At 49.0% G+C, this 13737-nt stretch overlaps 2 protein-coding genes across 3 annotated transcripts; both read left to right on the forward strand.

The window, feature by feature from the left end:
• Positions 1-10407: 10407 nt before the first annotated feature.
• Positions 10408-12545, forward strand: LOC128300293 (POU domain protein CF1A). 2 transcript variants are annotated; one of them, XM_053036310.1, is made up of 2 exons: positions 10408-11362; positions 11432-12545. In XM_053036310.1, exons 1-2 carry the CDS (start codon positions 10927-10929, stop codon positions 12397-12399), a joined length of 1404 nt encoding a protein of 467 aa, XP_052892270.1. In that variant the 5' UTR covers positions 10408-10926; the 3' UTR covers positions 12400-12545. The 2 variants fall into 2 exon arrangements, with proteins under 2 accessions (XP_052892270.1, XP_052892269.1); XM_053036309.1 differs by having other exon boundaries at positions 10408-12545.
• LOC128300295 (uncharacterized) lies at positions 12415-13260 on the forward strand. Its single transcript, XM_053036311.1, has one exon. It carries the CDS (start codon positions 12631-12633, stop codon positions 13126-13128), a length of 498 nt encoding a protein of 165 aa, XP_052892271.1. The 5' UTR covers positions 12415-12630; the 3' UTR covers positions 13129-13260.
• The last annotated feature ends 477 nt before the right edge of the window (positions 13261-13737 follow it).

The raw sequence follows: 13737 nt of genomic DNA on the forward strand, positions 1-13737 counted from the left end.
TTGGTTTGTTGATAAATTAACAATATTTTGTTAATAATTTTAGTGGTTTTATTGTTTTTGAAGATTTTATAATGATATAATGAATTTCCTGGTGTTAAGATCTTGAATATAGTATCTTATTCTATCTTCAGATGTGGTTTTGGCTTTTTATATAAAAAACTACGAGAAAACAGAGTACAGGCAGTCCCCGAGATACGCTATTATAGCGGTCCGCTATAACCCGGGAAAAATCCGCGTAACTCGAATTTCCGCGTAACTCGAATCCTGGTGCAATTTCGTTTATATTTCAAAGTCAAAGAGTCGATTTTCCTCTCTGCATTTAATTTATGCAACAGATCAGGCGATTTTTAGAAAGGTTACATTAAAATAAGCTAAAAACAAATGTTTTATGTGACATAAAAGATATTTTCGACCAATTTTTCACCATTTTGCTTAAATTTTGTGCTATAAACTAGCTCAGCTGTCAAATTTCCAAAAACCGCGTATCTCCGAATCCGCGTATAAGAGGAACCGCGTATTTCGGGGACTGCCTGTACTTTTTTGATATGTACTCTATAGAACGGTCTATGAATCTATTTTCGTGATTGATAAACTTTTTTCACATGAGTAAAATAGTTCAATAATACACTTTCAATCTCACAATCTCAAGAGGTCTAGGCATGCCCCCATTCTTGACTTTCTTTGACTTTTTTTGGCCCCTGATGGATCCGAATGGGATTTTGCACCAGTCTTGTCGTGTGAAGGCCGCCGCCGTTAAGAGTACACCACCAGATTATTCCCTATTTAAAGTATTTTATGTCAAAAATCCTAAAATTATCCAATTTTTATTGTCTGGATGCTTTCCCCTCTAAATTTATATATCAATATAAAATGTAAAAGTTTCATAATAACACATAAAATACATTAAACTATGTTTTGTAAAGCTTTTCATTCTAATATTCAACATTTGTTTCAAACTTTCGTTTTGCAACGGAACCGAAAATTAGGAAAAACTTCTTCAAATGCGCATGGACTGTTTTCGCTCCGGGCGAAATGAACGGGGCGAATTTAGCGAAGACACAGTGTCACCGTTGCGTTATCCTTATGCATTGAAGAGCACCCCTAATAAATACCGCTCGACGGGGACAGGAACGCTTGGCGTGTAAATTTTGAAAACGAAAATTGGCGCGTAAAACTGAACTTTTTGTTTTTTAAATTATAACAACAATAAAAACAACAGCATCAAGATAATCGTGTTCGCTTTGTAGCAAGTGGCAAAAGTGCGTACGCGTGATGGAACTGCATTTTTAAGGCGGAAACACACCCGAAACGACGGAACGGCCCGGGGTAAACCATTTCCAGCCACCGTTCCGGCGATGGTCACCGTTGCTCACATTAGCACATCGTTTGTGTTGCACACACACACACACATTCGGTCCGTTATTTACGACCGGGCGCTGTGTGAAGATTCCGGGATTCTCCCGGGGGCCGTTCAATCGAGTGCAGCGAACGAAAGTGGAAAGAAAGTACCGTCTTGGAGGTGTTTCCAAGCCAAACGCAGCAGTAGAAGCATATTAGGCTCAACAACAGCAAGAAAAAAGTGTCATGCATCATAAAGCATGCATTTTGGTGTGTTGCCCCCCATGCCATGCCGAAAGCCACTGTGGCAACGGTTCACCCTCGATGTCGACGCGCGACCAAAACCGGGATCCTTTAGCCCCCCCGGGGAAGGTGTTGCCCGGTCATGGTTATCCATTCGGTAGAAATTGGACCTGCACTGTAAACCGGGTGGATGGATTGCTTCGGGTGTGTGTGTGTGTGTGCAAGAGGGATAACATGGTTGAATATTTTCGACCCACAACCGTAACCGTTCGACGTGGCAAGGGGCAATGCTGCTGGGAGGACATGTTGCTTTTAAAGTTTTCGGCTAGTACTTAAGCGAAAGGAAGCGAGAAGTTTCCGGGAGAGTGAAAATGTAAAATAAAAACTGGACCATGTCGGCTAGGGCCTAGGGTGGGTGGAAGTGTGTGTGTGTGTATGATAAAAAAGGAAGAAAAAGGAAAAATCGGTTTAGCTTATTCTTGCTGCAGCAGCAGCGGACGAGCGGTCGAAACGAGCCACATTTTGACAAACATATGAATTACGACAGAAGGAGAACCAAAATTAATTACCGGAAGAGGGTGGATTTATTGCCGCAACTCAAGAGACGACACAACCCCCAAAAGTTGGTACTGCAAAATGGATAGACTTGGATGGTGTGTCGCGTTGAATTGTGCAGGTGCAGGTGGACAAACTTGTGGGACATCGAAAATCGAAGGTTCGAAGGTGGCGATAAACGCCGAAATGCAATGTCTCCTCTCTGTGTGAGTATTCCGGTGAAGGTTGATCTTTTAAAGACGGGAATGTAAATTGCAAAATTCGCCATTAAAATTATTGGCCAATTAATGTTTTATATGCATGTATTAGTGGGAAAAACTGGTAAGAGAGAGAGAGCGAGAGAGAAATTTCAAATACGCTTGGCTAACTTGATCGCATGTGATAAAGGCGTAAGGTCGTAAGGAAAATGTCATCATGGCCTGCTAGGAGATTGCATACAACATCAATAGGTAACATTCCAAAACATAGCGCGCATCGCTTCAGCACGGATTGTTTAGTTTTAGCTTTTTTTTTGTTTTGCTGTCCATTCCACCTCGTTTTTGGCTTTAATGTCAACAAAACGCTTTTGTGGTTTGGCTTTCCATTTCATCTTCATTTGCCAAAGCAGCGTAACAAATCCATTTCGATCCGCTTCCACAATTGCACTTGCCACTCGGGGCCCCTGCACCCCTATTTGATGGGGTGCACACCACACACCACGCTTTTCCGCTCAGCTTTTCCGCTCGCCGGTGTGCCGGTTCGGTTCGGACTTACATTGGTCGGCGAGAAGCGGCGAGTGCTGGCAGGTCTAAATGTTGCCTAATTTATGCATAATTATGCACCCCTTATGTGCAACCGGATGGTTGTCTGGAGCGTCAGTCAGCGAGAGCGGTGGGAGAGACTCTCCGGTGCCGGTGGTGGTAGTTCCCGATTGGGTTTTTCGGTTTTGTTCTGCGGTGTCATATGTTTATGAACTTGATGTAACGCAGCCCAAAGGGATGGAGGTGATGGGGGGTGGGGGGAAGCGATCGGAAGTAGTTACGGTTTTTTTAAAGTCTATAAAGGGTAGAAAGAGAGAAAGAAAGAGACGTAAACAAATAAGAAAAAAAGTACATTCCGATACGGTAGTTCTTCGTGAAAAACAAGTTGACAACTCGAGCTATAATTAAGAAGGTAAAAGAAGATAAATGCTATAAAATCAGCCATAAAATATTGACAATTATTAAATTAGTAAAACAAATACAGGCAGTCTCCGAGATACGCTATTACAGCGGACCGCTATAGCCCGGGAAAAATCCGCGTAACTCGAATTTTCGCGTAAGTCAAATCCTGGTGCAATTTCGTTTATGCTTCAAAGTCACAGAGTCGACTTTCTTTTCTGCACTTAATTTATTCAGCGAATCAGTTGATTTTTAGAAAAAATGTATTAAAATAAGTTTAAATCATACGTTTTATATGACGAAAAAGGAATTTTCGACCAAATTTTTTACCTTTTTGCTTAGATTTTGTGCTATAAACTCTGTCATCTGTCAAATTTCCAAAAACCGCGTATCTCCGAATCCGCGTCTAAGAGGAACCGCGTATCTGCCTGTACAGGCAGTCCCCGAGATACGCTATTATAGCGGACCGCTATAGCCCGGGGAAAATCCGCGTAACTCGAATTCCCGCGTAAGTCAAAACCTGATGCAATTTCGTTTATGCTTCAAAGTTAAAGAGTCGACTTTCCTCTCTGCACTTAATTTATTCAGCGAATCAGGTGATTTTTGGAAAAAAAAATTTAAAATAAGTTAAAAACAAATGTTTCATACGACTCAGAATAGTAAATTCGTCAAATTTGTCACCTTTTTGCCTAGATTTTGTGCTATAAACTAGCTCAGCTGTCAAATTTCCAAAAAAAAAATACGTATAACTGAATCCGCGTATCTCAGGGGCCGACTGTAGTCCTCAAGATTCCTTCCGGGTATTATATCGTTAATAACTAATAGTTACAGAATTCAGCTTCATTTGTGTGCTGCCAACAATTCGGGAAACATGTAGAAATTATCAACTTTACTCTGCTGCTAATATCGACGTAAATCAGCCGTCGCATGACTTGGGAACTACCTGTACATCTATTTAGAAATAGACTTTCACGTTGATCATCTCGTTCCCATGCTTCTTTCGTACGGGGTAACGCGACAGCAACAAAAAAAAAACGAACAATGCTTGTAACAGATGCACACATTACGGACCACGGACACCAGAAGGGGGCCTCCGAAGAATGCATCCACCACCAGCACCAATGCTTTTGTCCGTGTGCTACCGTGTGTTCCAAATTTATGCTAATTCATATTTGGTGTGAAATGAGTTTGTTTTCGTGTTGTGTGGTGTGGTTGGCTGTGTGACTTGTACGCGCTGTACCTTGCATGTTACCAACCTCAACTGCTGGAAAATCTACCTGTCTACGCAAGCTTCTCGATCGCGGTTCGTGCGTAATAATGTGGGTAATGCGTGTGTGTGTGTGTGATTGGGAGGGGGAAGGTGGGAGGTTTCGAAAGTGCTCAAAAAATACAGAACCCATCCAGGAACTGCAGGCAAGGAGCTGCCAACCTCCCCAAAAAAAATAGATAGAAACCGAAAACTTTTGAGCAATAGTGTTTCCATGATGGATGGCATTCGTGTAACGGGTGGGGGGGTAGGGTGGTACTTGAACGAACTGGGTGCGTTTTTTTTTCGTCGTTGTTGTTTTTGTTTTACGAAAAACCTCCCGCATAGTTTATCGGTCTGTCGAAAACTGCGTACGCGCGATGTGTCTTTAGGGTGTGTGTGTGTCTGTAGGGCTTTGTTTTTGTCATCGTCGCGAATTTGTATGCCGCTGAGGCATGAAGGGGTGACCGGAGGGGATGGACGAAGTGGTGGTTGCCCTTGGGGTGGGTGGAAAAGCTGTAATAGATACAAATAAACAAATAAACGAACAAACAAACTATTTCTCCGGCCTATCCGGTCCCGATGCCACACCAGGTGGGCTTGTTTGGTGTGTGTGTGTGGGGGGGTGGTTGAGGGGAGGACCCGCAGACTGAACCGATCCGGGGTGCGTTGGTGAATTGACGACATTTTATGGCTTTTCCGACTGCACGCGCCTGCAATATCTTTGCTGTTGTTTGCTGGTGGGGCCCTTTGTTGGGGTCGATTTTTGATGGTGGTACACGGGAACACGGGAAGAGCATTTGAATGGGGGTTGACACTGCACGGCCAGGCTTTATTTAACCCTCAAAACCTTTTAGTTTTGAAGGATGGCAACGCGAACTTCTAGATGATGCTTGAAAGGAGTTTAAACTATTCATTCTTTACAAGTTCCAATAAGTCTTAAAGTGCAAGTGTTAAATTAACATTATTTTAGCTTGTTTCGTTGAATTTCGTACAGTTCCAAGGAACTCACGTTAAACAAATTGCAACAACTGCAGCAAACTGTCCCACCCTATGACCCCCCCAAAAAAAAGCAATCCAACCAAAATGGCACAACATTTAGAACCCATTCGTTCGGTTTGTTTTGACCGGTTTTTTGTAAGTTTTTCTTCCACTCGCACGCGTCTCTGTGTCTTGACGCCGCAACCCCTGCATTCGAGGTGCGTCAGAAGTCACTATATTATTTTAATGCCTTTTTGGTAGCAGTTCTGCCTAATGCCATCGGTAACGGTTGGCCATTTATCTCGTCAACACTACGCGCCCATTGCGGCTGATTCGGGGTCGGGGATTCCAATTTTTGTCGTCCTGGGTTGCAGGGTTTGACGACATAATTTGCAGTAGCCGTACAACCATCTAGCGAGAACCGTATGCAGATGAGCGTAACGCTCTCTCTGGGGGGGGGGGGGGGAGAATAATTTGGCGCAGAAAAAAGAAACGCAGTAGGCGCGCAACCACTAATGTCCATCCCTGTCGGTCCCTAGAATCGGAACGATCGGAATTAGGTTTGTTCCGTGGGTTGTAGTACCGATGTCTTCTAAAATGGCTTCACCGGGCTTGTGATATGTATTGCTTTAATGGTGAATGCTGGCTATCGGACGGGAGAAAACAGAAAAAAAAAAACCTCGACCCGAACTGGCAGCACCATCACGGGGAGAAATCAATAAAGCGAATTACCCAGAGGAAGGAACGAAATATAAATCGATTTTCGATGTTTGCTTGCGGGCTGGTGCGGATTGTTATGCTGATTCATGCCTTGATGCTCTGGTTATTCTATTCTCCTCGTTACGGGCTCGCCCCTTACGTCCCTGTGGTCAGTTTTATCCGCCACCCCCCCATCCGGAAACCTTTAAAGTCCCACAGCACACGGATGGGGTGGGTTCGGTGGTGCGCAGCATTTAACGTCAGCATCTTCCAAAACAGAAAGTCGTCGCGAATTAGGTGATAAATGGTACCAGATCAAATCAGGGACGCAAGGGTGCGATCGCAGCCAAACGGTGGTAACTACTGTCTGGACCGGGTGTCTGGTAGGTCGAGGTTTTTTTTTTTGGGGCAGAAGGAGGCGGTGTTCCTCATTTTCACCGTGCGTGCCACCAGGGCAGACTGTAGTAGTAAGTGTGTGTGTGTTTGCGTATTTTCGGTACGTTTCGAGCTTGCAAGATTTATGCATAAAGTTTAAGATAATTTTATAGCGGTCCGGCTCCGTCTCCGGCTCATCCCTTGGAACTTCGAAAATAAAAAACACGAAACCCACGCAGCAAAATCGCTGCTGAAATTCCGGCTGTTTGTCCGTCGATTTAACCAACAGTAGCCGTCTGCCACTGTCTTATAACCAGGGTGGCACACGTCTTTATAAAATGGCTTTAAAGGTTCAAGGCACACCGCGTTTGCCATCTCCCCTTTTGAGGGGAGGGCGAATGCGTACGCGATGCACAACGTCTCATTGATGAGGATCATTATAGAGTCTCGGGTGGTTTTTTTTTTTGAGGGTGTGGTGGACAGAGTGGACGGGATAATGATGCATCCCCATAACCGCAAAAGTGGCGAAAAGAGGTGAAGATTGGGCGCGCACTGGCAAAAGTGCAGAATTTGGCAAGAATGTGACACGCTGCATCGGAAGGTTTTGTGTTGCAAAAGTTTCTCAATTAAATGAGACATTTTCTGGCAGGGGTGGAAAAGGGAGGGAGGCGAGGGGGGTAGGTCCATTTTTTCCACAGTGTGATGTTGTTATTGCTGCCGCTACCGTAAATATTTGCTGTCACCGTTCCACCGTGAGTTGTTAGTTCTGTTCCGGTGCGGAGTTGGGTCGTATGGTAGAGGATGGTCGCTGGTCGGTGTTGAACAAATGGACCTGAACGGGTTCCATTGAGCAGATTATCCACCCGCCCTTGTTGTGTGTGTGAGAGTGTCACACAGTGCAGGTGTTTTTTTGTTGTCGTGGATTAACGTTCCACGTTGCTATGTGCGTACGCTGCACGATATGCTCGAATAGTATTTTACTCCAAAATCTATCATCCTGCTGCTTCATTTGCGCTTAAAAACGAAACTGAGCCGATTGCACAAAACTTGCATACGATTTGCATACCGTACCGTGCTTGTGAGGATATGGTACAAATTATTCCATTACCTGTTAAATAATAATCACGCATTAGATGTATTATTTTGGTTGGTATTAGGAAAACACTTTTACTTTCTATTAATTATTACCTTTGGGTTAAACATTTTAAAAATTCCGTTCACATGAATAATTCGCGGCACTGTGGTTTAAATAGAGCTAGCAGGAGGTCATTACATCATTTTCGAAGATATAATAATTCACAGGGAAGACACAAAGATATGGGTTTAGGGGTAGTATTTGAAAGATACAATTTTAAGTGCAACGTACAGTGTAAAGTCAACCGAGCATGCTCGGTATAAGACAAACGACAAGGAATAAAAGGCCTTGTGAAAATTGTATGTTCTTCAACCCCTATGTGACTGATAATACAGCAAAGAGCCGGAGAGTAAGTTTTTATAATAAAAGGCAAAACCTCGGTTTAAAGTAATAAATAAATTAAATGTTGAATAAATATTACTGTGAATAAAAGAGTTCAAAATTCATTAAAATGAAGCTTTGTACAAATTAAAAACTAGTTTTAATTATTGAAGTTCATATTCATACACTCAAATGGTGGTATTTCAAATGGTGGAACTCTCCAGCAAGCAAACAGCTTATTTTAAAAAATTGGGCAACATTGAACAAATCACACACAGCTGTACTGGGCGAAAAACCCTGCACCGCTGTGGTCAACCCTGTAAAATGTCAACATCGCGTAGACAGAGAAAGCGATAGCGCCGGCACGAACGTGGTCGTTTCGGTCGCGGGCGCGATAGGCGTGGCTAACGAGTTTGAAATGGAGGGCGAAATTTACCCGACAGTCAGTCTCAGTTTTACTCTCGTAGCGATTGCACGCGGTCAGTTCGTGCGTGCGGAATAACTTTACTTCATTTCGTGCACTCATCTTTGGGCGCGCGGTGTGACAACTCTGTCGCTGGCAGCAAAACGCTCTGTCGTATCCGACGTACGCAAAGTGTTCCCGGGCACTGTTTAAGCACGGGACGGGTGTGTGTGTCCGTTTGTCGATCGCGAATTTACACAATTCCGCGTTTGAACCGCGCAAATTGATTCGGTTTCGGTGGTACCAAAAACGAGCAGAAGAAAAGAAAACGAAAGCATGCAATTTTAAAGTTTCAAGTGTTTCAAGTGGCAAAGCAGCAGCAGCAGCAGCAGCAGCAGTAGCAGCAGCAAACGAAATACTGCCAGTGTGAACTGCCCGTGTGTGCGCGCGTTGTGTGAGGTGTGAGTGAGTTTTTTTTCAAGCGCAAACAAGAAAAGAAAAGATAAAAAAGCTCCGTGAAGTCAACTTCCCCCGATCAGCGCCCGGTTTATCGATGTTGATCTTCACCGATGTGCCGAGGCTGACGAGTGCGGGCCCTTACGCCCAACACGCGAATGTTTACAGTCGGCGAATACACGGTGCACCGTTCCGTCGTTGCCGATGAGCGCCCCGTACCGAGCACCGAGGCTGCTGGCCGCAAATGATTGACCGGGGAACGTCGCAGCATTCATCACCAGGCAGCGTGTGCGGGTCGTATGCAATCGGGACGGGTTTGCGTACGGCGCTAGAACATCTTCACACACGGGGCACGGCAGTGTAATTAATTTGAATAATCTACCGATCCGCGCCCGTGGTGAGCCGACCGTGTGGCAGATATTAGCATAGCAAAAGCAAAAACGGAAGGTTGATCCCCTCCCAGCCAGGACGATCCCCCGGAAGAAGCGATCGAAAGCAGTGAGGCGAGTAAGAGCAAAATACACCAAGGGGGGACACCAACGGCCAGCCAAAACAAAAGTCAACACACACGCCTTTACGACGGGAAAACAAAAAACGGCGAGCAAAAAAATTAAAAGGCGTCCTGCGATTGATAGGCTGATAAGCGGAGACCGACCGAGCTTGTGTAAAAGTGTTTGTGTTTTTGTGAGATTTAAACAAAAAAATTCAACCCATTCTTCTGCTGCCCGTGCGATCGAACTTGCATTCGATCGATCGGCTCGGTTAAACGCTTCACGAGCTGTGTTTTTTTTGTTGGTTGTTGTTTGTTCGTTTTGTTCGTTACCCCTGCTTGCATCAAAACACCAGAAGAACACGTATCCCACGTATGGCGTATCGGTTTTGCAACCCAAACAGCAACGGCAAGCCAGCGGAATTAGAAAACGTTTAGCAGCAGCATCCGTGTGTTTACTCGCAGCGGGCAAAGGCGATAGCAACGTGTGAGTGTGTATTAATAACGCGCCTCCCCCGAAAAAAAGTGTTCTCAGTTTTTGCGTCCCTGTGTGCGTGTGAGTGTGGCTATGTTGTGTGCTGGTGCTCTATTGATAATGCGTTCCGATCAAAAGCCTTAATCGCCACGCGTATCGTGGCGCGTATACGTGAAATACTACCGTAGCAGCGGCAGTTCTGCCAAACGGCAACCCAAGCAACCCAAGAAGAGTTCTAGCGAGTAGACATGCGTAGTGTGTGAGATCGTCGTCCAAGCATCGTAGTAGTAGTCGTTTGCTCCGACTACCGTCCCCCCACAGAGAGAGGCTGGTTACGAGATAAAAAAAAACGTAGAAGGCCCGCAGTGGGTTCAATTTTTGGGGCGCCAGCCCGTAAAGTTTTGACGTTTAAGATCGTACTGTGAGTGTGCATATTTTTTGTTTTATTTCCGTTGCGTTTCCGTTGAGTTTTGTTTACGATTTTTGTTGTTTGTTGTTTGGTGCGGAAAGCTTGTTGAGTGTGAAAAGAGGTGCACCACGCGAGCAGCGGGTGGCCGTTTTATCCCTGTAGCTGTGTTGTTCGTGATCGTTTGAGGCAAACGCTTTGCGCACATCGGCTACACTCCTTTCATCTGGACACTTTGCGTGTGTGCCTGTGCGCTTGTATGTGCGTGTAGCGCGGCCGAAAGGAGGTGGCAAAGGGCCGGCCGTCACGAACGGCGGGAAGCAAAACACGGCAGACGGACCCGATCAGCTGAGCGGCAGTGTACGGCCTCGTGGAGGTGTACGGTGGTGCAGGACGCCCGGTAGGCGCACGGGCCGGCGAAGGCGAAGAAGGAGAAGGAGGAGAAGGAGGAGGAGGAGGGCTGGTAGTGTTGCCCGGTTCCCGTAACGCAGAAACCATCGATCACCAAAGGATAAACGGTGGCGGCGGCGGTGTCGGCGGTGCCGGAGGCCTCGGCATTGATGTTGGCTGGAATCCGTTCGCGTGGAAGATAGGAAAAGTGAGCCCAAATTTGGAGCCGTACCCCGCCAGCGTGGAAGGGCTGAGCAGCCCGCGGGCGGTGGGGATGGCCGCCACCGCCTACATCTCGCCCGGCGCCGAGCTGGACATGGCGCTGGGCGGTAGCGGTGGCGGTGGTGGAGGAGGGGGCGGCGGTTACCATCATACCTCCTCGCCGCGCAGTGCGGCCGATGCGAACGAGATGAAGTACATGCATCACCATCACCATCACCACCATCAGTCGGCTGCGGCCGCTGCGGCGGTGGCGGCCGCCGCCACCCACCACCATGCGGCCGGGTTGACCGTACCGTCGAGCCCATCGCCGAACCCGGCCGGTCTTGGGTCGGTGACGGGCGGGCTGGGTGCGACACCCTGGGGCGCCCTGCCCGCCAGCGATCCCTGGTCGATTCATGTCGCCCACTCGCATCCCGCCCATTCGCACCCGCACGCTCATCCACACCCGGCGGACGTCAAGCAGGAGATGCACCTGAGCCAACAGGCCCGCCAACAGGCCGGCGGTGGTCCCGGCGGCGGAGGAGGAGGAGGAGGAGGAGGCGGTGGCGGAGGAGGAGGTGGTGGCGGTGGGATGACGTCGCCGCACGGGTGGCATGCGCCGGTGCATGCCGGCGCACACTATGCCACCGGTACCGGGTCACCGCTGCAGTACCATGCGGCCATGAACGGTATGCTGCACCATCCGGCCTCCCATCATCATCATCCCGCGCATCACCAAAGTGCGGCGGCCGCCACGCCGTCGTTGCATCCCTCGCTGAGGGGTGAATCGCCCCAGCTGCATCTGCCGCCCCATCACCACCACCACCATCACCATCATCACCTGCAGGGCGACCGGGACGTGAGTGCGGGCGAGGAGGACACACCGACGTCGGACGATCTGGAAGCGTTCGCGAAACAGTTCAAACAGCGCCGGATCAAGCTCGGCTTCACGCAGGCGGATGTGGGGCTGGCGCTCGGCACGCTGTACGGCAACGTGTTCTCGCAGACGACGATCTGCCGGTTCGAGGCGCTACAGCTGAGCTTCAAGAACATGTGCAAGCTGAAGCCGCTGCTGCAGAAGTGGCTGGAGGAGGCGGACTCGACGACCGGTTCGCCGACCAGCATCGACAAGATAGCGGCCCAGGGCCGGAAGCGGAAAAAGCGCACCAGCATCGAGGTGTCGGTGAAGGGTGCGCTCGAGCAGCACTTCCACAAGCAGCCGAAACCGTCGGCACAGGAGATCTCGACGCTGGCGGACAGCTTGCAGCTGGAGAAGGAGGTGGTGCGGGTGTGGTTCTGCAACCGGCGGCAGAAGGAGAAGCGCATGACGCCACCGAACACGATGGGCGGCGACATGATGGACGGTATGCCGCCCGGTCATATGGGGCACGGTGGGCACCACGGGGGCCACGGTGGGTACCATCCGCACCACGACATGCACGGCAGCCCGATGGGTGCGCACAGTCACAGCCACAGCCCGCCGATGCTGAGCCCGCAGGGTATGGGCGCGACCGTCGGGGGCCACCATCAGCTGGCGGCCCACTAGCAATCAGAGCACCAGGAGTCCACGGCGGCACAGGCGGCCCAGGCGGCGGCAGCGGCACAGGTGGCGGCCCAGGCGGCCTTCTTCACGCCGATTCACCACCCGCACGCCCACCACCACCACCACCACCATCACCCGCATGCCTACCACCATCCGCACGCCCACCATCCGCATCACGGGGCGGCGGCAGCGGCGGCCGCGGCAGCCGCCGCAGCAGCTGCGGCCGCGGCCGCCATGGTCGGTGGCCACGGTATGTACGGGTCGGCGTCGGCAGGAGGAGCGGGCGGAGCGGGCGAGGCTAGCAGCACGCAAGTGTCCCTTTCGTCCGCGTCGCCACCGGCCTCGTCCGGGTCGTCGGCCGCCCCCGGCCCGACCACATCCGGCACGGGGCACGGTGAGGGAGCTGGCCCGCAGCCACCATCACAGTCGTCCTCCGTACCGGCAACGTCGTCGTCTTCACCTGCGCCCACGAGTTCGTCATCGTCTGCTTCGTCAACGCTGGCCGCACAAATGTACATAGACCATCAGCGCAGCCAGCAGCATCAGCAGCAACAGCAGCAGCAGCAACAGCAGCAGCAGCAACAACAGCAGCAGCAGCAGCAGCATCAGCAGCAGCAGCAGCAACATGCTCAAGCTCATCACCAGCAGCAGCTGCACACGAGACGACTCTTGCAGGAATGGACTCTGCAGTTCGGACCAACCGGAACAGCAACTGGTGCACGTTACATTTAGATGGATTTACATCGAACAAAACAAATACACACGAGATAGAGAGAGAGCGAGAAAAAGAGAGAGAGAGTTACAGAAACAAAGCAAACAAAAAGATACACCCAACACACACACAACATGAAAAAAAGGATACGAAAGCCGTCAGGAAGTGATGCAGTTCCGCACTCTCGAAAATTTGGAACAACACACTTACGGGCGGGAGCTTACGGTTAGGGTAGAACGTATATATATATATTATAAATATTGCAACAAAACAAAACAACCTAGGTATGTTAAGTAGCTAAGGATGCAGCCGGGAGTGTTCCTCCCGTAATGTGTCACGGACCGCACACGCACAGGACGGGGGAGATGAGTATTGAGCGATCCTCATGCGTACGATCGTATGAGTGCTGGATAAAAGAGAGAGCGAAAATAAGAGAAAGAGAGAGTACCAAAAGCACTACTAAACGTCGAGTGTTTAGTGACAGCTACTATTCGCAGTGGAGGTCCATCTCCGGCGTGATGGTTGTGTGTGTGTGTGCGTTTTGTGTGTTAGTGCGCGAGTTCTCGAGATCGAATTGTACATATACTAAACGGAACGGGGACAGGGGTCAGCTCATCGTTCCATTGTGT

Source organism: Anopheles moucheti, chromosome 3 (genome assembly GCF_943734755.1).
Source record: "Anopheles moucheti chromosome 3, idAnoMoucSN_F20_07, whole genome shotgun sequence".
NCBI lineage: Eukaryota > Metazoa > Arthropoda > Insecta > Diptera > Culicidae > Anopheles > Anopheles moucheti.

Excerpts from the sequence above, each read along its gene's own strand:
- LOC128300295 (XM_053036311.1), top strand. The coding sequence starts at position 12,631 with ATGGTCGGTGGCCACGGTATGTACGGGTCGGCGTCGGCAGGAGGAGCG.
- LOC128300293 (XM_053036309.1), top strand. The coding sequence starts at position 10,927 with ATGGCCGCCACCGCCTACATCTCGCCCGGCGCCGAGCTGGACATGGCG.